Consider the following 26,364-nt stretch of genomic DNA (forward strand, 5'->3'; position numbering starts at 1 on the left):
GAGAGCATTCGATCGCACGGCACGGTGAACGCGGCAAAGTTTCAGTGCAAGTTTGGCAGTAGAGGTGAAATTGGCATCTCTGCCAATCTAATGGAACATCGTTCCTTCGAGCAAGTTTCAGCCGCGGTAGTCCTACACAAGTCAAACATTCGCCACAAACGTGATAACTGTCGTAAACAACAAATCCTGCTATTGCTATTATGTTGTTTAAACGGATCATCGAAGGAAAGTCGATGTTGAACGCTGATGTTAAGAAGGATAAGACTCCAGAGAAATGTTCTCGAAGGAAATCGGAATGCGACGGATGTGGAGAGCATTCCACGTAAGTCTCAAAACAATTTCTCGATCTTATTTTCAAAAACTGAAAAACAGATTTGCATTTTTTTGGCACTAGATATAATAAAATCCCTACCTACGGACCTACCAAATCAATAACCAATCTATACCTATTACAAACTCTATAAGACAGAATTCATCCCCAACCCTGAATAGAAAGTACCTTTATTATAAATATGTGGTACGAAACAATTGTTGCAAAACTGTGGATTCGTTGCGCATTCCATGTAGCTGCAACTATATAGGTAAATCTTATATATAAAAATGAATCGCAAAATGTGTTGGTAAGCGCATAACTCGAGAACGGCTGAACCGATTTCGTTAATTCTTTTTTTATTATATTCCTTGAAGTACGAGGATAGTTCTTATGTAGAGAAAACGTAAACATGTACCACGGGCGAAGCCGGGGCGGACCGCTAGTAAACATATAAAAATGCATAACAACCTACCACAATATTTATCAATGAACTACATTTCGTTTCGCTTCGCTTCGGTGACGGAAAACCTTTATACAGCCCTTTACATAGTAGATATTAGGTATATTAAAAATATATGAGGCAGATAATAAACTTTATAAAGATTAGATACAAAATATAGGTACCTCCCTATTTTGGATATAAAAATATAGGTATAAATTATAAACGACAATCCAATTAGTACGATGTCTGCAATGTAGAGACAAACTTATTTACAGTTTTTTGCAATGACGGCAAAAGTTTATAAGGGCAAGTATTATGCCATTTATAGTGGAAAAATAATTTTCAACCTTAAAGCCAGTAATTAAAATTTATAATTGAGCCGTCCATCGTTTTCCCTTATAATAAATAGTATTGCCATTCGCGCATAATAATTGTTATTGAAATTGAATGACTGTCCTTAATGGCATATCCTCTATTTGATAATAGCGAAGTACTTGACCTAAATATGAGCTAATAAATTGATTAAATCTAGTTTATTTACAAAATATATTTGCATATTAGCAATGTTTATTCTAGGTGAAAGGATAATTGAAGAAATGGCGCCTCGGTTTACTTTCTTTATTTCATTTCGGACAATGACGATCAAGTATCAAGAAAATAATTATTGCAATATTAAATTTGAATACCATTATTATCAATATGGACATAATAATATGGAAATTTAAATTCAAACATACCTACTTACCTACCTTAAATTAAATGAGAGTTACTCTAGTTTTTCGAGACGCATCGGTCGACATTTCTGGAATGTTCTTCATCACGTTCAATTTTAGCTTTTACGTATACTGTTAATTACTTGTTTTTATGAAATAAATAAAAAAAAAAATAATAAAGAAATAATTAGCAAATAGGTACTAACTAGGGATGTAACGATACATGATTTTGCCGATACGATACCGATACCGATATTTGTAGTAATGTATCGGCGATACCGATACCGATACCGATATCGATGGCTTGGTAGAAAAATAAATAGTGAATTATGCATAAAAAGTTACCAACATTTAACAGAGACAACTGTTAATCGTATTCTTTTAAATAAAAATGCCAAATCAAAAAACAACAAAACCATTTATTTTAGTATTATTATTTTACGAAGTCAGTTAAACTTTAAGTAATACACATACAATCAGTACCTAATAAAAGTTTACTATTGGTAGAGTTTTTTCAGAAAACAAAGTGCGCACGCGCGGGCGGCCTCCCGCATCGTTCATTGGGCGCGGGTTTTTGAATTATTTGATATCAAAAAAATTGGTTGTTTGTAAAGTAGGTTTACGATCGAGATGTTTACGTGATAACATAATGCAGTGGCAGCGCTCGAGATGAAACGGGAGATCGGTCCGTCTCTCTCTCGTTATACCTGCGATCGCGCTCGTGAGGTTAAACATAAAAGAAAAGAAAGAATTTAATAAAAAAATATCGGTATCGGTTGATTTATTATCGGCGATACCGATATATCGGCTTGCCGATATATCGGCCGATATATCGGTATCGATATCGGTATCGTTACATCCCTAGTACTAACATAGTAGTACCTACCTACATACCTAACTACTTGCCTTATTTTCTGCTTATTCTGCAAAAATTTCTTAATAAGCTGTGATAGCCTAAGAGCAACTGTTGATATTTGTAATTTTGTATAATACCTACGTAGGTAACTACCTACCAAAACAATGAAAAACGTGAAATATTTATCAAAGTAGGTTCAACAGCTAATTATAAGAAACTCAGCTCTTTCTAGAATGTCTGATAAACACAAGAAAATGAAAACATAACACAGACAGCTCACGTGAACAATACCGTATAAATATCACGATGTTTAGTAACAATTGAAGAATCTGGAAGCAATTTAATATTTTTTTCATTATTAGGTCTGAAGTTAAAAAATACTTTAACATAAAAAGTAGGTTTAGGTGGTCGTAGGATATCATCAATGAGGACCATTGTGTTTGGCAAGAAGTCAGTTAAAATACTTTGAGATATAAAATTATTAATAATTCATAATATGATAAATACATATTTGATTACTCAACTCAAGTAAAGAACAAATAAATTCTTAAATGTAATGAAAATATTATGATTGTGTTAACTAGTACACCTACCAGTTTTAACGAGTTCAATATCAGCAAATAAAAAGTTAAACGTTCCTCGTTCTTTATCAATGTCCGTAAAATTCCTGTGTGGAAAACTCTTTTCTTCGCCGCATAACAAGTAGGTAGACAGCTCAATGATAACACTATTAATAACGAAGAATTCACATCCATAAATTATACATATTTATCTTTATAATTTAATTACTTTCTTGTAAATGTACGGTAAATAAGCTACATATTGATCAATAATTTAATTAATTGCCTTGTTATTGTACTTTCTTAGTAGACACTTAGTCATGTTGTTTTCAAGAGAAGATCCGGGGGCTCGTCTGCAAATTCCGATAGCAAAAAGATGCGTGACGATACTATTGACGCTTTAGGGTCAAAATAACAAAGGTCTCAGAGATACCCTCTTGAAATATGGTTCTTAATATAAATCATGTGCCTACAGAGTATTGCTCAGTTTTACTTTATTATTCAAGTCAGACGAATGGATTTTAATGATTCTGTTTAAAGATTGTCGAATGTTCGTTCATGTAATTTATATTCAGTCCGTGTATTCCTTTTGTATGTATTCAAAGTTATTAAGCCGATAATCCGTTTGCAGTATTCTAGAGGAAATGATGAAGATGGTGCTACTAGGTGTCGTGTTGTGGGCAGGAGTGACTTTTGGGAGTCATGTCGCACCCTACCCGTTGAACCTGATTGTAACCACAGGTAACTTAAAACAAATTACATGTATACGTAGATTTATTTATTTAATCAGTCGATACTAATTAAACTGATTATTACAGAATTCATTCATCCACCTCCGATGTATGATTTCCCGTTTCCAAGCGCCGACAATTTGAAAAGATTGCCGCCTGTCACAGCAGTGCATACCAACAAGTCGATAAACTTCAGTAAAATGTCGATAGCGATGCTCGAGCGCTTGGAGGACAACTTAGAGGCGTCAGGAATTAAGCCTCAGCCAGGATCTGCTGCTCAAGGATTGGCCATCGCTGGTTACCCGTCAATTGACGCAATGAGATATGAAAAGTCATCAATGACCATTTCGAAAGCATCTCAAAATTTAGTGTGGACTCGTTGTACAAGGTTAGTGTTACAAATATGAAATATGTAAACAATTTGTATACATTTTTTTTATGTTTTTTTTTCAAGGATTAAGTAAACTAATGAAATGATATTTGAGGTCCCCATCTCAAATATCATTTCATCTTTAAACTTATGTATTGTGATAAAGATTTGTTATCAGTTTTTTTGCAAAGTTGTGTATGTTCCGATAATAGTCCTGACCTCGACGAGTCCGAATCGGAATTTCTTGTGTTGATTTTTCATGACCATCCAGGCACTAATTGAAAGGTTCCTCTATTCTTTTTCCACAAAAATTGTTTGTACTGAAAATTTATGCGTTGCATGCGCTGAATTATAGAAATTTAAAAACATTTAAAAGCCACTTCAAATATACATCTCACAAAAGTAAATAGAAAATCTCAGTATTAAGAAAAAATGTACCATTTAGATACGGTTTGGCGCATGATGAGTGCGCGAGCTTCATAAGCACCCTGAATTTGCGGGAAAGTGAATTTGGAGGAGAATGCGCGCAGTTAGAGAGGTTCACGTGTCGCACGAACAAGATGTCGTCCCGTTACCGCACCTTCGATGGCTCCTGTAACAACCCAGTGCGATCTTCCTGGGGGCAAGCGCTTACGGGATACAAACGCCTCCTCCATCCTAGATATGCTGATGGTATTGAAGAGGTTAGGATGATAATTTAATCTTTTAATTACCCTTCCTTAAAAATATATTTTCAACTTTGTCATAATTATCAAGCTGAATGAATTGTTCTTTTTGATAAAAAAAAATGGATTCATTTTATATCGTATCCGTATTGTTCAAGTTTTATAAACAATTTTGGCTCATTGTATTGTGTTTTCAGCCACGTCGTGCCTTAAGCCACAAGGAGCTGCCTTCAGCTCGTCTTGTGAGCAACAAATTAGCCAGTAACTTGGATGTACCGAATGAAAAGAAGACCATTGCTTTGGCGGTGTGGAGTCAATTTGTTTATCATGACCTGGTTCATACGCCTGTGAGGAAAACAAGTAAGTTTATGAATAATTTGTTTGCAGCATTTTGAACTTAATATCTACCAAAAAGAAAAAAATATACCGGCCGAATTAATAACCTCCGCCTTTTTTTGAAGTCAGTTAAAAATAATTTGTATAATAATTATAAAATTACTACGCCATTAGGCATATCATCTTGTTTTTAATTAAATTATGGCATTTAAACTTATTCTTTGAAAAATCAGACAATTTTATTTTATTACTCCTCATTTGTCAGAAAAAGTTTAGGTAATATCCTTAACGAAGGATGATGCTATCTATATTTAACAAGTTCATCATACGATGCTAAATTGATAATTAAACATAGCCACTTGAATAAACACAGTTACGAAACGAGGCAATTGACATTTAAGACATTCTTTCTGCTTACAATAATTGGTTTTATTTGATAATTTAAAATAAAATATAAGGAATTGTATTCATTCACCTAGAAACATCAAATGTATAAAGAAAACTTGCGATTTATTTATACTCTGATCGTACATATTAAAAAAGCAAGCTTCCAAACTGCATTCCAAACGTTCTAAACTGCGCAAAATAATTCCCTACATAAAAATCACTTTTTCACCTACAATTTCTAAACTTCACAAATTCAAAAAATATATTTCAAAAAATAAAAAAAAAACAACCTTTTTTAGGGTTCCGTAGCCAAAATGGCAAAAACGGAACCCTTATAGTTTCGTCATGTCCGTCTGTCCGTCTGTCCGTCTGTCCGTCTGTCACAGCCGATTTACTCGGAAACTATAAGTACTACAGTGATGAAATTTGATGGGAATATGTGTTGTATGAACCGCTACAAAAATATGACACTAAATAGTAAAAAAAAGAATTGGGGGTGGGGCCCCCCATACATGTAACTGAGGGATGAAATTTTTTTTTTCGATGTACATACCCGTGTGGGGTATCAATGGAAAGGTCTTTTAAAATGATATAAAGTTTTCTAAAAAACATTTTTCTTAAAGTGAACGGTTTTTGAGATATCAGCTCTCAAAGTCGTAAAAAGTATGTCCCCCCCCCTCTATTTTTATAACTACGGGGTATAAAATTCTAAAAAAAATAGAGGTGATGCATGCTAATTAACTCTTTCAACGATTTTTGGTTTGATCAAAGTATCTCTTATAGTTTTTGAGATAGGTTGATTTAACTGTAATTTATTATATTTGCTGCTACGGAACCCTTTGTGCGCGAGCCCGACTCGCACTTGGCCGGTTTTATTTCCTAGTTCACACCGACCAAACAATCCGTTGCTGCGACACCACGGGGCTGGGTCTGACCCCACGGTACTTACATCCCAGTTGCATGCCGATCTCCGTACCAGATGAGGATCCGTTCTTCAAGAACAAGTATGTCACTTGTATGGAGTACACGAGATCGGTTACTACGTATAGAGGGGACTGCACTTTCGGAGCTGCTGAACAGGTAAATATAGTAGTTAGTGGTAGTGAAAAGTATTTGTTAGTAGTATGTGGTAGATTTACTTAGTACGCCGGTTTGTACATAGTGTAATTTGTATCAACAAGTAGTAGTGAATAGTTTCGCAGTTCGCATATTTAGCAGAAAATTAGTGAAGCGTCCGCGTCGGTTCGTTCAAATAATTACCTGCACGAGGATATAAATATACCTGCTGTATTTTAGTATCTTAATTATTATTAAATGCAGCAGGTTATTAATAAAACCAAGAAACATTCGGTAGTTGCTTTATTTAATAAAAAAAATGGACGATAACCGGAAGTGAGCATTTCCATGTTTGGAATAAAAATAAACCTTGAAACTATTTTGGTTCTCTGTAATTAGTCTATAAAAAATCAACTAAATACCTATCTATCGACATACAATAATTATATTTATAAATTACATCTTATCCTGTAAAATAATATCATTTTAGGTAAATGTACAAAACTCCCTAAATTTTCTTTAATAAAAACACTATTGTCACAGAATACATAATATTATGTAGTAGATAGCTAAACGCTACTATTGTTTCACATGCCTATCATAATATATCTATATTTATTTATAACGAAGTAGTGATAGATAAAACCGTTTATGCTTATAATAACTAGTAATAGCGGTGTAAGTAATTATTTTTTATTGGGGTCCTGATAAACGATGTTTGTCTGTACATTTATGGCTCATTTGGCGTCATTGTGTTTACTATACATAAATAACCTTGTAATGCGATATTATGTAAAACTTAGGTCTGTAGTGCAAATAAACAATGCACACATGCTAACAATTATGTACTTGACACTTATTTGTTTGCCCATGATCAAATAACGGCATATTAATAGTAGGGGAGCCCAGGATGCTAAATGTGGATTTACTCGAGCGTCACGGGAACCTATTAGAATTGGTAGATTAGACCATAGCGAGAAAAAAAGGTCCTATAATGTTTTCACTTTTAGCGGTGGGGAAGGGTTTTTTGATTTTTTTTAATTTAAAAAAGAAAAAAATTGGCTTGGAAATACTCAAGCGCGTTAGATATTGATATTTTGCATGCCCCAGGACGTCACTGAAAAAAAGTATACGTTAATCTGACGATTTAAGTGGCGATTTAATCGCTATGAAGAAAGGGTAAAAAATTAAAGTAATATTATTCGAGCGCGTCAGATTAATATATGGGGGGGTTAATTATAATATAAGAAGTCCCCATTTCGCTAATCTGACGATTCGAGCTCAACCTTAGGGAATTATGGATTATTCAAATTTTCCAGCGGGGCCCCTGAGCGCACCCACCAACCATAACTGCTCATATTGACTAGAGGTACTAATGAATAGCTAAGGTACCGTCCCTTATAGTAATCTGACGCGCTCGAGTAAATCCCAAAATCCCCTCTTGGCCTCCCCTACTATAACATACCTGCAAGACAATCAGTTTTAAAATGGAAGTTTGAATATTAAAAAAAGAATTCTCTTTCCTTGAAATTCTCTACTTTTCTTATCTTAAAAACAATCATCTTATTTATATATACACTTTGAACCTATTTGTCTAATAAATTACAAATGATAATTACAATTTATTGCGCATTGTTTATTCTTAATGAAGATCATTAATAATTATTACTTTTCCTTGTCCTTCCTTATGTCGATATATTTTTAACAACGACGCAATAACTGATTGATAATACATAAATTAAAAATATGGAAAGGCAAGGAATATCATAACAAATGCAAATACCTATATATCTACATGACTACTTAAATTGCAACCCGCATTTACCCGGTAATTGTGAAGGGAGAGAATAGAAATAGATGAAACATTTGCCTGACGGAGTAAAATGTTTATCTTGGTACCTAGTACTAAAATAAAATAATTTGGAAAATCCAAAAGTGCACGCCTCATAATTTTTTGTTTATAAATATTTATTAATTATTATTTTTGTTTATTTAATAACAATTAAACCACATCGAATCAGACCCTGAAAAATGAAAGGGTTCTATTCCTGAGCATACTCAAGCGTAAGAGAAAAAAAAAGACTCGATTAGTAAAGTATTTCGGTCGCTATCGTGTTAACAAGAAAAAAGATCCGCACATACAGACACACGGACGTCCAAGACAGAACTTTTTTAAACTGTTTTTTAACTAGTTTAAATAACAAAAATGACATCAAAAATATCATGAACGTTAAAAATAGTATTTTTTCTTAATATGTGTGTGTATGTATTATCTTACAAGTGCAATGTATGATACATAAAGACATTTTAAGTTTGAAAAATCAGATGTTTTGCGCGAAGTGACAGTAGTACCCACCTCAACGCTTCGCTTATGAGGCGTGCAATAGAATAACTGGGTAGGTAGTTGTAGGAACCAATATCGCGTGGTTAATATGCACATTGCACACATAGCAATATGAAAATATGTAAACTAGAGACAAAATAAATAATAGACTATTTTCTATGGACTAAAACAATACCACTTACGCAGCTAAAAGTTGTTATGAACAACAATAATAAGGCCATATGGCCTATGTGCGCTTTTACCTTTTGTTTTGAAAACATTATCAGTACCCATTAAATATTATTATATAAATTACATATAACATTTACATATATTATTTAATAAATATTATTATATATTATTATATAAATTAGTATTAGACATATTTTAACTAAAAGATAACCTCTTGTTTACTCTCATATGATTTGGTAAATGTTCATAACAACTTTTTATCAGGAACGATTTCATGACGGGGTGTATACAATATGATAAAAAGTTATTTTAAATACGGTGAACTTACTTCCAAAGTTCATATTATATTTATTTCATTGGTAGCAACAATGATAAATACCAAGAAGAATAACACATTAATAATTGTAGTTGTACTGTGTGTTACCAATTTACTAGTCCAAAGATGAATCATCATTAATTACTAATGGATTGCTAGATTTATTACCTACAACGAATAGTTTGCTTAATCCCTTGTTATACATATATAGGCATTGCAGATTATTATACAACCGTTGTCATCAGAATTACGTTTTTTTATTTTTATGCAGTTTGTCGATAATAATAATGAACGTTTAAATAAAAGGTGTATCATCTGAACATTTCTAAACTGCATTCTAGATGTACCGGTTTATTCTATAAATAGATTCCCCTCTTTCCGCTCGTTACTGCATTCTACAATCGTAATAGTAAGGTAATCGCTGTAGCATGTACATAGCATGAACACAGCACGTGTTTAGAAGGTTACCGTTTGATATCGATTAATCTAGGACGAACTACGATCAAAATAAAACAATCATAATCAATAGAAACAATTTTCTTGTTCACCGAGCTGTTGTTATCCACACATACTTACATATTTATATTGATAAATGAATAATCATTGCCCTATTGTACCTAATGCTTTTAAATATGTTTACATGTGTCGCTCAATAAATATGGATTAATTAATGTCTGATTGTGTTGTACTTTAACAAAAAATGTTTACGTTTAAATTTAGAGACTGACAACCTTTTGCCTTCAGCCGTTGTCTTCTCAGAATAGATATTTTTTTTTGCAGGCTGCAAAAACTGGTTTCCGTGAGATAACAAACACCAAAGTATATTGCAGAACTAAAGCATAAGCGTATTTGAATGTGTATTATGAACTGAATATTGCACGCCTCATAAGCGAAGCGTTGAGGTGGGTACTACTGTCACTTCGCGCAAAACATCTGATTTTTCAAATTTAAAATGTCTTTATGTATCATACATTGCACTTGTAAGATAATACATACACACACATATTAAGAAAAAACACTATTTTTAACGTTCATGATATTTTTGATGTCATTTTTGTTATTTAAACTAGTTAAAAAACAGTTTAAAAAAGTTCTGTCTTGGACGTCCGTGTGTCTGTATGTGCGGATCCTTTTTCTTGTTAACACGATAGCGACCGAAATACTTTACTAATCGAGTCTTTTTTTTTCTCTTACGCTTGAGTATGCTCAGGAATAGAACCCTTTCATTTTTCAGGGTCTGATTCGATGTGGTTTAATTGTTATGAAATAAACAAAAATAATAATTAATAAATATTTATTTAAAAAAAAATATGAGGCGTGCACTTTTGGATTTTCCAAATTATTTATAATCTTCAATCCTATAATATTTGTTCCAAAATTAATCAACTAAATTTTCGTTTATGAATTATAATTTGATTCTAATTAGTATTTGATAAAATCAGATTTAATCACATAATATTATGTTGTTAAATATATCTACTACCTTCTATCTTTAACTGGAAAAGTGATGTCAGGAAAAATAAATTATTGAGAATATTATCAGAGCTACGTGACACCTTGTAAACATAGGTCATTAACGGAAACTTTTGTTTTTTCCGAGCAATTGTTATTGAAAAGATCACATGTCTACGTGATAATACATGAGAGGCTTAAATTATTAGCGTACCTACAGCTATAGGTATATCAATATGGCTTATTAGTTATTTGTTTTCACCGCATGATTTCCAATATTTTGAGTTCTTTAATCTTAATCTTATTTTATTCAAAAATCTGTTAAAGAAACGAATTATTAGTTACTTGAAGATTTTTATTTAAGTCGAAGTACCTACATCATTCATGCCAAACCTAACGTTATCTAAATTTATTTCTAACCTTATCAAATTCTTACAGATGAACCAAGCCACCCATTTCCTTGATGGTTCCCACATTTACGGCACAAACAGTCGTGACGCAGCCGCTCTAAGGGAGAAGACTGGAGGCTTATTGAAAACTTCCAATGTTGATGATGAAGAACTGTTGCCTTTGGTCTCCAACCCACTTGAAAAGTGCCTTGTCAATAGCAATGACGCTGCTTGCTTTAATGCTGGTAAGAATTTTTGAAAAATATTAAAAAAGAAAAACAAAATAATTCCAAATCCATATATGTATAATCGGTAAATGTAGACATCTTTGTTCCTATAATATTACAATTTGTGAATTCTACAGTTCATTGACTTTTTTACATAATGCATTCTTATGCATTCTTATTCTTAAATCTATAAACATGTTTATATTGTAAAATAATATAATATAATAAATAATTTACCAGGTGATGTCCGTGCAAATATGCACCCCTGGTTAACTGCTATCCACGCTTTATTCGTCCGGGAGCACAACAGAATCGCTAGGAGTCTAGCCGTTCTGAATCCAGGCTGGAATTCGGACAAACTGTACCATGAGGCTAGAAGAATTGTGGTTGCTGAAATGCAGCATATTACGTATAAATACTGGCTACCTGCTCTCACTGGTAAGTTAATTGTTCAGTTTTTACTCAGTGTTGTAAAATATTTTATAAGGATTCCGTTCTAGGAATATCTGCACATTTTAAAGCTAATAATATATTCAGGTAGCTTTTACTATAAAACAATATAGGTAACGAATGTACAACGTATGAAACAAATATTTATTTATATTGTATATAGATGTGATATTTGAGTTTAATATTCAATTATCTTAAACGATATAAACAATGTTTATAACTACCGAGTACTTATCTAATTGTTATATAGTATATACCTACGCAGGTACTTAAGTGATATATGAATAAAATATGAATTAACTTCAAACAGATAAGCATCAGGCGTTTACAACGTGATCATATACTATATTATAGACACGTGGCATGCCATACAAACATATAAATTGACTGTATTATACTTATATGAATCACGTGTAGTATTTGAATGATGTTTACTACCATTTCAATCATCGATCATACAATGTAGTACATTTCTATGTATGGGGTCAATAAGCAAATGACCTAATTGCCTGCAGAGGAAATATGATACCTATATTTGTGTGACAATTTGTGGTACCTATACCTATTTGCAATTTGATATGACATTCAATTAATGCGCTTTTAATTGATTTGAATAAATAAATGTTTAATTTTGTCATGTGACGCAAATAAAATCAAGGTGCAATGTTGAATGAGCTAGCTTGCGCAACGATGCAGTTATAGGTATGTAGTCTATATTATATTTGCACGGGCTTCGTGACCTAATTCTTCCGAATTTTTTATATGCAACATCTTTATTTTTAGTTTGCTGTTGCCTGTTATAAGTGTATGTGGGTTAATATTATCTTAGTAAACGTCTTTTAGCGACTTTCACTTCTTAAAATATACGATGAATAAATTACGAGAACGGGTTATGGTTTTGAATTCGGCGTATGATATTTGATTTCTTTTTTTGATAACGTTGTAATTTGTAGTCGGAGTGATACCCGCCTACACGAAATTATTATTCATTATTTTGCATCCATTCATAAAAATATATTTTCTCTTCGATCTTCCAAATTGTTACCTGTGGAATTAATTTATTGTTGAAGCTGTATTGATCAGCCCAATTTTAAATTTATAGTATTCTTCAACGTAAAAATGTTATTAGGAATATTACTTCGTTTGCTTTAAGTAAATTTAAAAACTTTAAAAATAACGAAAGAACAAACATCTAACAAGACAATACTTAATCCACAGGCAAGTCATTCGACGAGCTATACGACAGCTACGACGTCGGCTACAACTCCGACATCGACCCCACAATCACCAACTCTTTCGCAACAGCGGCCTTCCACTTCGTCAACAGTCTCTTCGACCAGGACATTGAACTCGTGGACGATGATAATGTGACGTCATCACGGCTAGCTCAACACTATTTCAAGCCAGAGCTGGTGGCGAAAAAGGGTGGGATCGAAAAGTTACTACGTGGAATGATCAGTCAGATGTCGCAGGGATTGGACTTCAACTATGATGATGATGTGAGTACTAACTTTATATTTTACTTTACTTGTATTGAATTATTTATGTTTAATATTATGCCAATGGAAAGATTTTAAAAGGAGTTTAGTATAGTTTAAAAAATGTTAATATTAATTAGAATTAACTATCAATAAAGTTTTATTGGTAGGTACTTAAGTACACAAGCAAGAGTAAATGTAACATATAGGAAAAATACAATTATTAGCTAGAACAATTGAAAATTTTCCACATCACTATATTGTTAGATAGTATTAAAACAGCCGAGTAAAGGAAACGTAATGCGTATAATCGTAACCTGAAATATTGTAAATAGTATTATCGCACCGAACGGAAATGTACTGAAAAGCATTACCACAACGTTGTAATACGTTTATTTAAAGACAAATACTCAAATATATTTACAGAGTACAAACACATAGACAATAAACGTACTTATTTAAAAACATTTGAATGTCAAGTGTCGGTCGATTGACTTATAAAAATAGGTATTATAAATACGCATGAAATATTAATAATTAATAATTATCTTAAGCACAACCAAATCAAGAGATTTTTACAATGAAAGTTATCTATAAAATTAGTAAAGGTATTTTTAACGAATCTTTAAGTAATTATCTAAAAGTAAAAACATCAATTACTTTTGTTCCTTAGGGCGCTTGTGCACTACAAGGAATTTTACTGTCCGGCATTCCGATTTTTTACGGTCCGGTGTGGCATGAAAAAACCGATGAATTGCTTGTGCACCTGTCCGTCTTTACTCGGATCCAGTGCGGTACAGTTCAAGGAAGTATGGCGGTATAATGCTATCATAAATGATTGTTTTCGCATTTTACAAGAAACGAGTACAAATATAGAAGGTGAAATATTATATTACTTCGTTATAATAAAAAGTAAAGTTCCGTAAGAGATTTAAAATGCGTGTTTCACTTATTTATTTTAATCGGTGACGAGGAGCTAAATCTATTCCCACTTGAACTTTAACTTACCAACACTTACTTAGATAATAATTATAGGTCAATGCTTGGTCAATGTATATAAAATAACAATACCGACTTCTCAAATCTCATTGCCAGCTAAAAGAAAGTAAAACAAGAGCTTGCTTTCAATTGGCATATGCAATAAAAAGAGTAAAATCCAAGCAAGTGGGCACTCGAAAACAATTATACCTACAGCGACTCGTAAACTCAAAAAACCATCCGGAATAGGGAAAAGTAAAATGTCGGACAGTAAAATTACGTATAGTGCACAAGCTAGTATTTAGATTAATTGCGTGCCATACCGGACCGTAAAAAATCGGAATGCCGGACCGTAAAATTCCTTGTAGTGGACAAACGCCCTTAGGGTACAAAAGCAATTGAATAATTTGAGTGATCTTATTTATTTGGTTTAATATACCTTGAAAAGTCGTAAATATTTTACAAGGTAAATGAGACAACATACAGGCCTTAACCTTGTCGATAAGATTGTTTCCGGTATTTTGGATATGTACATATTTATTAAACTATAATGCTATGACGTTATAAAAGTTTATATAGTTTTATATATCCATAGATATGGTAGTGGTAATTCGTTTGCGTGCGGTCCTTACAAATTTCGAAATTGGTCTAACGACTCACTAGATGTCTCTGCATTATTTACCACCAAATTATGCACCTATAATTTATACTATTATAAATATGGAAAAATAAATAAATAATTTATCAACAGTTACGTAATCAATGGCTGGGCGGTCTCGACGTGTTAGCTGTGGATGTGCAGCGCGGCAGAGACCACGGGATCCCCGGGTACGCGCAGTTCCGATCGCTTTGCGGCTTGCCGGTGGCTACTGCGTTCTCACACCTGAATGATGTTATTCCGCAAGAGGTATGTATCTGAAATATTACCTACATAATTAGATGTTGAAAATCGTTAAGGATATGTAGATGTAGGTACATTAATATATTATGTACCTCCCTCACAATCTATATCTTTAACTTGCAATGTACGAAGATTTGATTCGTTGTTACGGATTTATCCAACTGTATAATTGGGATTAAGGATATGAAGCGGAAATCGCTATACGGTTTATCTTATTTATAGACACTCAACTCACTTCCTCATTTTGTCGGAAATATTAATATTAATGATAATTTTAGAGGAAAATAGTCACATATTTTGTAAACATTTTTTTATTTGTCCAAATAAAACAAGAATAGTTAATAGGATTAAATTAGCATAAATCTTAATACACATTACAAAAAAAAACGAACTCTGCGAGAGATTTATCGCTTCATTCACACTGTTTTATATTAATTATGTTATATTTTTTAAATTCCAGACCATAGACAAGTTGTCAGCAGTATACGAGCAAGTTGGTGACATCGATCTAGTTGTAGGAATGATGGCGGAGACACCTCTCGCCGGCTCCTTGATAGGACCCACCGCTACTTGCTTAATACGTAAGTACTATTTATATTTAAAAAAATTTATATTTTTATTTTTTTATGCTAAAAAAAAATTACCTCCTCTTACGTAGGTACATAGATTGAAAAATATTATTTTATTGATGTGAAACTTCTTTATCAGGGTTGGAAAAAAAATTAGTGTAACATTTTTTCTGTTACGCGCCATCTTTTTCGTATCCCTACCACGCGTGATTTGACGTATATCTGTAAAGTTGCATTTATAGTAAATTATTTTTTGAGAAATTAGGTCATAAAAAAGTTTCACTACTTACGTGTATGCGTGCGTACGCGAGCGCGCTTATGTGCGCGCGTGTGTTTGTGTGTATTTATGTGTAAGTGTTTAGTGTATGTGTGGTTCTGGTACTAGTTATAAGAAAATTACTCGATTCTATGTTTCATCCCGTCCGACTAGGGCCCTTCCGGCCTCCTCCACTCAAGCGACAGCCAAAGCCGAGGTTCGAGATCCCCGTGGCGGGGGGACGCCTTTGTGCATGTCGCTACCAGGGTGAACCTTCAGTTCACCCCCGCGTCCGCGTTAAAATGTAGAAGCCCTTCTGGCTAACATTGAGAAACACCACACAAAAAAAAAATCTGTTTCATTATTAACTGACCTTTTATCACAGGCGAGCAGCTCTGGCGTACGCGTTCCGGCGACCGTTACTTCTACTCGCACACGCACGAGGCGGGCAGCTTCAGCAAGCGGCAGCTGGCCGAGCTGCGGCGCGGCTCGCTCGCGCGCCTGCTTTGTGACAACCTGCGCCTCGCTGCGGTCACACGCGACGTGTTCCATGTGGGGTGAGATGTTTATTTATTTTTTTTATTTATTATTTGGTTCACAAATTGAAATTGATACTTAAAAATAGCATTAAAAACAATTTACCAAAACAAACATTTGCGGTGCAATTCCTAAACTAGTGAGCACATCGTGTTTAGTGAAACTACATAAAATAACAGACAATATATACGCTATACTTTAAATTTTAAACTTTAAACTTCTATCTTAATTCAAGTGATATAATGTAGAGATGTTGTTTGTATTACACGCTACGGCTGCATTTTTATATCGTATTTTCACAAAAACTACGCATTTCCGGCGAAAAAGAAAAGCAGTTTGTTATGAAAAGTCACTACCCTCTATCGATCAGACAACTTAAAATAATGAAATTCGGGGAACACGTTTCAAAAATTTTACCCACGCTACTGCCACTCGCACGAGTTTTTCAGATGCAATGAAAAAATAAATGGGAAAAAAATAGTTATTAGTTATGAAAAGGAAAAGAAAATAAATATCTCTCGCTTCATTTTCAACGTTCAAAACAATTTGTGTCATGTAAATTTATTTATGTTAATAACTATTTTTTCTTTACAGAAGCCCCATCGTCTCTTGCGATGAAATAAAGAAAGTGAATCTCGAAGCATGGCAAGACCCCGCGCAGCAGCCGGACATTTTGACACGCACGAATAAATGGATCAAAAACAAAGTTGCCAGCTCCAATTCTACCAAGTAGACTGAATAGATTTAATATATTATTATACTTACGTTAATAAAAGAGAAAATGACAGAAAATCTAAAATGTGTTCCGTAAATGCACTCGTATTTTCGTCTCGAATTTGTCAACTAAAACCAATGGTTAGGGAGCCAGGTGCAAATTTGGTTCATTATTTCCTCTCAAGAGATAATTCGTCAGACGCATGAGAGTATAGTATTATAAAGCCGCGTGAACGTCAGCTGGCGCTCGGTTGGGGGGGTGAGCGGTTGTAGCCTCCCACGCACATAGGAAAAAAAATACATTCATTCATTCATTTCCTCTCAGCTAAAAATTTGTCAAATTGTAGCTAACCCAATATCTCAACGAAAAAAAATAGTCAGCTGGTTACAACATGGTGTATTATACGTCAGCTGGTGTCTCGAACATGAAAGTTAAATTTAAAGAAAAATTTATTTTCCGTTATTTCCTCTCAAACAAAAATTTACCTGATGATAGCTTATATGTAACTGTGGATAAATATATATGTCAGCTAGCTGTATCTTGGTGGAAAAACCGTCAGCTGATACGGGAGGCTACAACCGCTCTTCCCCCCAACCGAGCTCCAGCTGACGTTCACGAGGCTTCATAATACTATACTTTGATGCATTTTACTAATTACCGCTTGAGAGGAACTTGGTCATAAAATCTGCTGCTGGCTCCCGGACCACAACGACGATTAGAACCAATTCGCCCCTTTATGTTAAACTATTCTTAGTTCATTTAGTAACGCTCCAAGAGTAAAGTTTTGTTATATTCAGTAAAAACACCGAATTTATTTTATACCTTATAAAACAGATCGGTAAATATTGAAATAGTGTTGCAAATGTGAATTTAGTAATAAGATTTTATAAATTTAATCAAGCACAGATAACTACCTAATCTATGAAAACCACCACAGATAAAATATACGCATTTAGATATTATAAGACTTCGGTTGTGTGAATGAGTTTTAAAATGACAATATGAGTAGCTTGATTCTTAAAAGTTATAATAGTACTTTAAAAGCATTTACACTCGTACCGGAATAAGTTGCAGTATTTTAGTTAGGTTATAATGAACCACGTTGATCAAGCTTGGACCGAAATTATCCAAGTTTCTGTCCCTTATGGACGCCATGGAAAGTGGCTGTGATAACGTGTGTAACATAGCAGTGTAGTTAAGACTAAGTTTTTCTAGATTCATATGTTAAAAGATCTAGAGAACTCAATGTATGAGTCTTCTACTAGTTAGTGCTTTTTTACAGGGAACAAGATGTTCTCTCAGGGTTTAGAAAATAGACGAAATTGTTACATGGCAATACTTAGATTTTGAGAAAGACATAATATTGTAAACCAATTATCGCCCTATTTCTACTTCCTGGGATGTTTATCGTCGACAGTGGAGCATAGACATTTTTTTTAAATCGCGGGTTCCTATTTTCTTTTTTATCCTATCTTCATTTATTAATAATTGTCTTTGCACAAAAAAATGCTACATGTTGAGATTTATTTGTAGCACAAAATTTCGTATCTTTTGAGACGCTATAAATTTATACTGGAAAAATGCTATGATATTTTGGCTGTGTTTGTACGTTGTATCTACGTTTATTCCGTTCTTTGTGTATATCTATTATTATAATCTATAATCTCTATTACCTTTTATTTACGTGTTACTTTTATTTCTTTTCTCGAATTACAAAGAAGGACGTGAAAGTTTTTCCAAAAAAAGAGAAAAAAAATTGTACACATGAATTAAATTAACTTTCACGTGTATGTCGATTACCAAAGACTGTTTTAAAATTAATTAATATTATTTTGTAAGGAAATTTAATTATAAAAAGGTGAAGATAAACCAGTTTGATTAGATTGAATATTAATTTCCAATTTTTACATGTATTAAATATAATATGTGGAAAATAGAGCGATAATTCCTCTTTCTTTTCTGTCTTGCCCTTTTATTTTGAATCTGTTACTTTTAATCTTAAGATATTATTATGTTATATTGATTGAAGATTAAAAAAAATTAACTCCTAAATGCAATGATATTTTATGTATAGATACGTTATATACTCACAATATATCCAAAAAAAATGCTTCATATGCAGTGTCAGGCACACACAAATACAAGTTATCATTTTACTTAATTTATTACATTCACAGACTGGATAAGAGAGATGGCTCTAATAAAATGATATAAACAAAAAAGACAAAGATAGTTTGTCACTTCCGCGCAGGTGTAAGCAAAAGTCATAAGAATTCACCAATTAAATATAAATAAACAAATAGTTGCCATGGTAATTGGCATAGACTAACGACACAGAAGGTTCAATGTTAGATGTTATGTTACCTGCACAAGTAAACAAATGTGACAATGTAATTTACTATTTAATTATTATTATGATGTTGTATTAAAATGAAAAAACTTTTTTGGAGATATAACTGTATTAAGTATTTATTACTAGCTGTGGTGTTCGTTTTCGGTCATCATCATTTACCCGATAAACACCCACTGCTGAGCATAGTCCTCCTTATAGAATTCCATAAGGACCGATCTTACGCTATTTGTTTCAAGGCAGTTCCCGAAACCCGTACAAGGTCATCACTCCAACTTGTAGAATATAATAATAGTGGTGCCTAGATGAAAAAAAAGGATGAAATAAAAGAAAGGATGAAAAAGCCTTTTTTATCTAAAACACAAATAAAATTTATGTTCAATAGCTATTTACAGAAAAGCAAATAGCATTTTTCGTCAGTAGCGATAATCTTTTCTTTAATGTATACGTATATTCAACATCATTTTTGCAAAAAAACATTTTTGCCATCACCATTTCTTTGTATATAATAAATAGATATATTTGTTAATTACATCCACTGTGTGGATTTAAATATAAAAATAATCAAGTATTTACCCAAATCGAAATTAATAAAATAACCGTTCTATTTTCAATAATCGTATCTACATGATAATCTTTGAACACAGTGTACGCTAGCTTTGTCACACTAGTGATTGAAGCAATGTTTTATCCCTTTCATTATTTCAATACAAGTGTCAAGCATGTGTCATTCATAAAGAATTGTAAATTGTTATTTTTACTCATAAACTGTAATAATTTAATATATTTTTCTGTGATATGATATTCCTTTATCTTTTTGCACGAATACGTGCACTTTCTGAACACACAGGAAGGCATTTTCGACAACTTTAATGTACCTATCGGCACATGCGCTCACTGGGACCGGTGACAATCTGACTGATTGCATTGGTCCCAAATAGGACCAATTCACGGAAGCAATTTTGGTGCGTTGATGACGTATCTACCTCTTGTTTCTATATATAATATCATTGCCTAAATGTAGGCAACAGAATTATGATTGATAATTTGAATTTTGTTTAAAAATGGAAGACGTTTTTAATGTAATGTCGTCCGTCTGAAATCAGGGTTTGTAATTTAATTTATTTCTTTTTGTATTTGACAATAAATCTTATTTATCAACAGCCACAATTGTTTATTATTTAACCTGAATGTATCTAACCTATGAACCTGTACCAAACCTGTTCCTTACATTAAACTCAATTTATTCATAATATAATATTCAGTAAAACACAAATTACTATCAATAAAAATACAAACTTGCCATTTTCAATTGGTATCTACGAAATTAAAAAACTGTGACTGAAACTGAAGACTGAACACTGAACTGAAATAATGTTTACCTACCTACCTATCGTTTATTTTAAACAGAATGAAATACATAATATTTAAAAATTCATTTTATTCTTGCTAACTTCGATTCATTCGAATTTATAGTCGGTACAATTTGTGTTTGTTATTTTTAATTATTATTCCGGCAACCTTTTGAATCAGGCCGTAAACCTCAAGCCCTTTTCATGGAAACAGAAAATCGATGTTGAGTTCCCATTGTACAGTAAAAATGTATATACCTAATAATATGAATAAGGGGCTTAAGGCTGTAAAAATGAATTGTTGTGATTGTGTATGATCCTTTTTTTAACGCGTCTTCCTATCTGCGGAAACATTTTGGTCGTAATAGATATTTAAAGGACCATTTCACTGTTATCGGTCCATAAGTCTTTGAGCTGTAAACATGAACTTCAATCTTCTTTACATAATATGAATAATCGATATTTTTATTTGGTTGTTAGCTGTTAAAACATATGAACATTGCTTTGTAAAACAACGTTATTATTTTGTCGATTAAACACTTGTTTAAATGACAATAAATATTTTCTTTGTAATTTCTTTCTAATTTGTAGTTATATAAACAAAAATATGCATCTCCAGCATATATCTCTGTGTGTGTGTGATAAAGATGTGAATACAAATTATACACAATACAAGGTAGGTAAGCAAGTAATGGATAAAAATAAATCCGATTAAGCTTTAATTAATTTTTATATTGTAAACAAAAACGAAAAAAAAGTTACTATTCTCTCTTTATATTATTACAATTATTCTATCATTCTTCATAAGGAAAAGTCATTACCAAGGGGAATTTTATTCGTTTACTCAAAGGGTATAATAATTGTGAGCTTTTATATTTTCTATACGTATACCTAATATTCCTATTAGGTAGGTAACTAAGTAACTTGATCAGGTACATATATGAAACTTAATAGCAAAGCCCTTAGGTCGTGAGAAGATAACATTGTTTATCTACAGCTTACGTCAATCTCATACATTCGTAGTCTATTCTATTGAACGCTACGCTAACAGAAAGCCACTTGACTAGGGGGGCTGTAAAGCTTTTGTGTCTTTGTTTATCTGTCTATTTAATATAATTTGTGTTTATTGTGTAAATAGTACAAAAATTATACGTGTACCAAGACTTATTATTTTGGCACTTCTCTTGATAAGAAACGAGCAAATAAACACTTCATTATGCCGCCCTGAATAGAAAGAATGAAATCTAGATATAGGTACTAATGTTATATAAAGATGAAGTATGTATTTGTATGTTTGTTGGAATGTGACTCAGACCTACAGGAGCGGAGCCACGCGGGTGAAACGCAGCTAGTATTAAATTAATATCAATATGATGATCTGACTTAGCCTTAGGGAAGTGGATTACGAAAAGTTATAAATTGATAAAATATTGACATAGTTTTACGATGACGTTGTTTATGGAAAGGTTTGCAAGGTTTATGATTATTCCTACACTTAGTAATATTATAATACATATTACGGGAAAGTTTGTGTTTCTGGGTTTATTCCATGAGATAGGTAGATAATATTGTAGAGAATTACTGGTACTAGAAATATTGTTTTAAAGTGATATAAGAATATTGTTTGTCGTCTATTGAAGTGTCAAGGGCCAATTAGTACTTATTTAATAGTAATAAAAAGTACTGACCATTTTGAGAGGAGTTTCTTTGTCCAATTTGTGCATAGTATACTTATTTTTATGAAGACAAGTTAATTGTTCACTGACTGTCCCACTTTATTGGTCCAATTATTTAAATCCTATACTAATCTTGTTATAAGCCATAATAAACTCTTTGCACAACTCCAAATTAACTTGCGCAACACAGAAGGCAGTATCAATAGCCAGTACTAATTGTACTTTAATGGGTACCCTGGCATACGAATGTTCTCAAGGTGATAAAAGTATTAACGTGATTAACCACATGGTGTATTTAATCACAGTATCGAAACAAAAAAAAACAAATTATAATTTCACGTCATGGTCATGTTATTATGATAATGATCAGCTGCGAATGGTATCAGGATATTAAAACAGCGAAGTATAATAAAGGAATGGAATGGTGTTGTTCTCGATAATACAATACGACTCTCAGTTCATTTGAATGGACAGTGCGAATACAATTGAAAAAGAAGTATTTCTCCCAGCTATTTCTTTTCCGCACTTTGTTTCCTTACAATAATTTAAATAAATTTTATAGCGTCTGTTTAGACTATAGTACAAATATTATTCTAAAAACATTCTTGCCCAATTTGCGACGTCGGAGCCTAGAGGAGACCATTAAAAGTTTTCGACTGCGGTCATGTTAGGAAAGGATAGATTAGCAAGAGGCATTGCACCATTTTGTTTGTTCTTGTAGTTTTGTTAGTTATATAATATGTATCCAGGGCACAAAAAACATGTTATATTAATTTGTTTATCAATATTTTCATCACCACGATGGATCATTAAATCTATACAGCAGCTTTACATTAGGGATACAATTATTTGTTTTACTGATAAATTGTTCGGGATATTAATCCACTATTTTGTGATAAATATTTTCCAATGTTTTCTTTTAGAGAATAGGCTATCGTCTATACTCTATACTGTATGATGTGTGTTTACTGATGATGGAAACTAGTTATTGAAAATGGAAAAAAACGTTCTAAGGTAAGATCTTTGCTACTTGTAAGGTAAATTTATAGTATTGTATTTTAGACATAATAAATAAAACAGCAACAAAAGAGAATATTTTCATAAAAATGGCGCCTGAAAAGGATATTATTTCCCCCATCGTAAAATAAAGGACAAGAAATTCAATACTTGGACGTGACCCTTTATCGCTTCCTTTCAATTTAACTTGCGATATTTCAATTCAAAAGAAAATAGTCATGGAAACATAATTTATTGTGACGGGGCGATCGACCTTGGGCCTGTCCTATTGTATTGTAAATATATATTATATATCCTATAGTATCAAGAGTATTCTCTTCTTTAAGAAATATAAAGTAACATTGAACTTACGAGGTAAACAATTAATAACCATAACTTTCAAGGCTCTACTTTTTATCGTTCGAGTATCGTACCAGAAAACTTTATAAAACTATTTATTACCATTGGCATAGGGTAATAAATAGTTTAGTAGAGTAAAATTCCATATAAAACCAACGTGCTATATAACACACATACATATAGTTTTAATTTAGAAGAATTTCTTACTTATCCCTTAATTTTATATGCATTGAAAATCAAATATCTTAAAGTTATTAAAACGGTACCTATAAGTGTAAGTATATAATATGTGGATTTCATTAAATATCTCTGCTCTTAAAATATTTACCGGTACATTTATGAAGGCCCTTATTACGGCAGGGTAGAATTATTATTTCTCATCTTAAGAAAAATAAAAACTTCAAGTACCTACATATATGTGATATATGTATACTAACACATAACTGTGGGAAGGTTGTCGTAAATTTTTACTTTATTTTATGGTATTCCATTGCTTTTTATTCTTATAACATTAAATGCTCATATAAAAAAAATATAAATAGGTTAATAAAAACATCCCAAGTCAGAATCTAGTCCTTTTGTGGTGGGTTCCGCTTTGATATTTGAAGTACGTAATTTTGTACTTGAATTACAAATTAACATGTTTAATAATTATTTGGATTTATGATCATATAAAATAATGTCAAAAACTTAGTATTACCACTACAATAATCATATACCAAAGCGTACAGAAAAGTAAAAATAAAAGTGTGAGTATACAGAACACAATTTTATCTATATCTATACCTTGATTTTATTAGTCCATGATCTATACTAATATATAAAGAGGAAAGGTTTGTAATAAATTATGTATGTAATTATGTTAATTAGAAAATTAGAGATCCGTACCAAAAATGCAATAATGTAACCCAAGTTGAAAAAAATCCTTAATAAAAATTATGTCATCGCGTGCGCTGCAGAATCTATTGAAGATAGAACAAAAAAATGTTCTACGGTATTATAGGATGGATCAATATCTACCAGAAAGTCCGCGATACCATTTTTTACGTTTTCAAAGTAAATAGAAGTGCCGACATACCCTTATCCCATTAAATGATGTTTTATTATAGACTGTTTCAATACCAGCATACTTTTTAAATGAAAAAATTGGATATTCCATTCAAAAGATATACCTATGTAACGAATTTTTAAAAGTAAAGTTAAAGTTAAAGTTTTTTTTAATCTACAGAAAATAGTAGGTATTCCTGTTTTCCTTGGTCACGGCATCACACGTGAACAGGTGGACAGTTTTCGACAATTCTTTTTTTATTATATTCCTTGACGTACATACGAAAATGCTTCTTAATTCTTATGTAGAAAATACGTAAAATATGTACCACGGGCGAAGCCGGGGCGGACCGCTAGTTGTGTTATAAAAAAGTATTTGAAAATTTTTAAAACATTTATTTCCTTATTTATTTTAAAAACTACTGTACCTTGAAAAAGGTTACCTTTAATGATTTTGGTGTAGTTCAGTTTCATTATGATCTCTAAACAAATACTTACTTTATTTTTAGCGACAGATATCTTTATAAAGCCTGTTCAAATTATTTGTATAATGATTAAAAACGTTAATTAAAATGAAAGCCGTAGAATAATGGACTGCTCCAATTTGATATATAATTAGTAGGTATTTTATGAAAACGTATGTCTTTAATATTATTTTACGACCAAAATGAATATTTGTAATTTGTTCTGGTCTTTTGGTAAACATTTTATAACGTTACTTTTACATTTTAAAGGGCAATAAACCCAAACTTTATTAAATAAAATAACGGAGAGGTGAGTGAAAAATATAAATACCTATTGTGAAATAATAAATTAATTCACATAGGTAATATAGTTAATCAGGAACACGTTAATGCACTTAATATTATATAATTCAAAATCAAAATATATTTAAAAGAGAAATCCTGAGGAAATGGAAGTATTTTTATTTTAGAAACTAACCTAGCACAGTAATTGTGTCTTTAACCATGTTATCACAACATGCAGACAATGTAATAGCTAGGATAAAAAGTTGAGCAAATGCATGTAATGACATCCTTTTACTTAGAGACAGGCGACGAACTTTATCTTGCAAAGGAAATTAATTTAGAGTGTCATAAAATGCAGTGCTCTGGATATTCTGTTGTTAACAGACAAATATAATTAAAACAAAACAGATCGCTCTAAATACCACTAACATTTTGCTTTTCATTTCTATTTTTTCATACTAACATTTTGCTTTTCATTTCTATTTTTTCATAATATAATATTGAAAATATGCATTTGAAAATTCGAGTTTATTATTTCTATAGATTTTCTGAATATATTAAATTTTTTTTAATATTAATAATGCTGCTGATCCTAATTTAAAAAATTAACGACTTTCAAAAA

The 26,364-nt window shown here is 32.1% G+C and overlaps 1 protein-coding gene across 2 annotated transcripts; it reads left to right on the forward strand.

Annotated features, from left to right (window-relative positions):
• Positions 1–7: 7 nt before the first annotated feature.
• On the forward strand, positions 8–19,070 carry LOC149908490 (salivary peroxidase/catechol oxidase-like). Of its 2 annotated transcripts, XR_016456730.1 has the most exons (14): positions 8–322; positions 3,516–3,625; positions 3,703–4,003; positions 4,431–4,668; positions 4,848–5,010; positions 6,257–6,453; positions 11,151–11,346; positions 11,569–11,766; positions 12,997–13,277; positions 14,986–15,141; positions 15,596–15,716; positions 16,346–16,517; positions 17,092–17,347; positions 17,919–19,070. XR_016456730.1 is itself a non-coding variant. In XM_090101974.1 (13 exons), exons 1-13 carry the CDS (start codon positions 201–203, stop codon positions 17,228–17,230), a joined length of 2,394 nt encoding a protein of 797 aa, XP_089958100.1. In that variant the 5' UTR covers positions 8–200; the 3' UTR covers positions 17,231–17,822. The 2 variants fall into 2 exon arrangements, 1 of the variants encoding a protein (XP_089958100.1); XM_090101974.1 differs by lacking the exon at positions 17,919–19,070 and having other exon boundaries at positions 17,092–17,822.
• Positions 19,071–26,364: the final 7,294 nt, after the last annotated feature.

This window comes from Colias eurytheme, chromosome 5 (assembly GCF_061535395.1).
Source record: "Colias eurytheme isolate Ceu_HAF_F1 chromosome 5, ilColEury1 Martin Lab GWU primary, whole genome shotgun sequence".
Classification (NCBI taxonomy): Eukaryota; Metazoa; Arthropoda; class Insecta; order Lepidoptera; family Pieridae; genus Colias; species Colias eurytheme.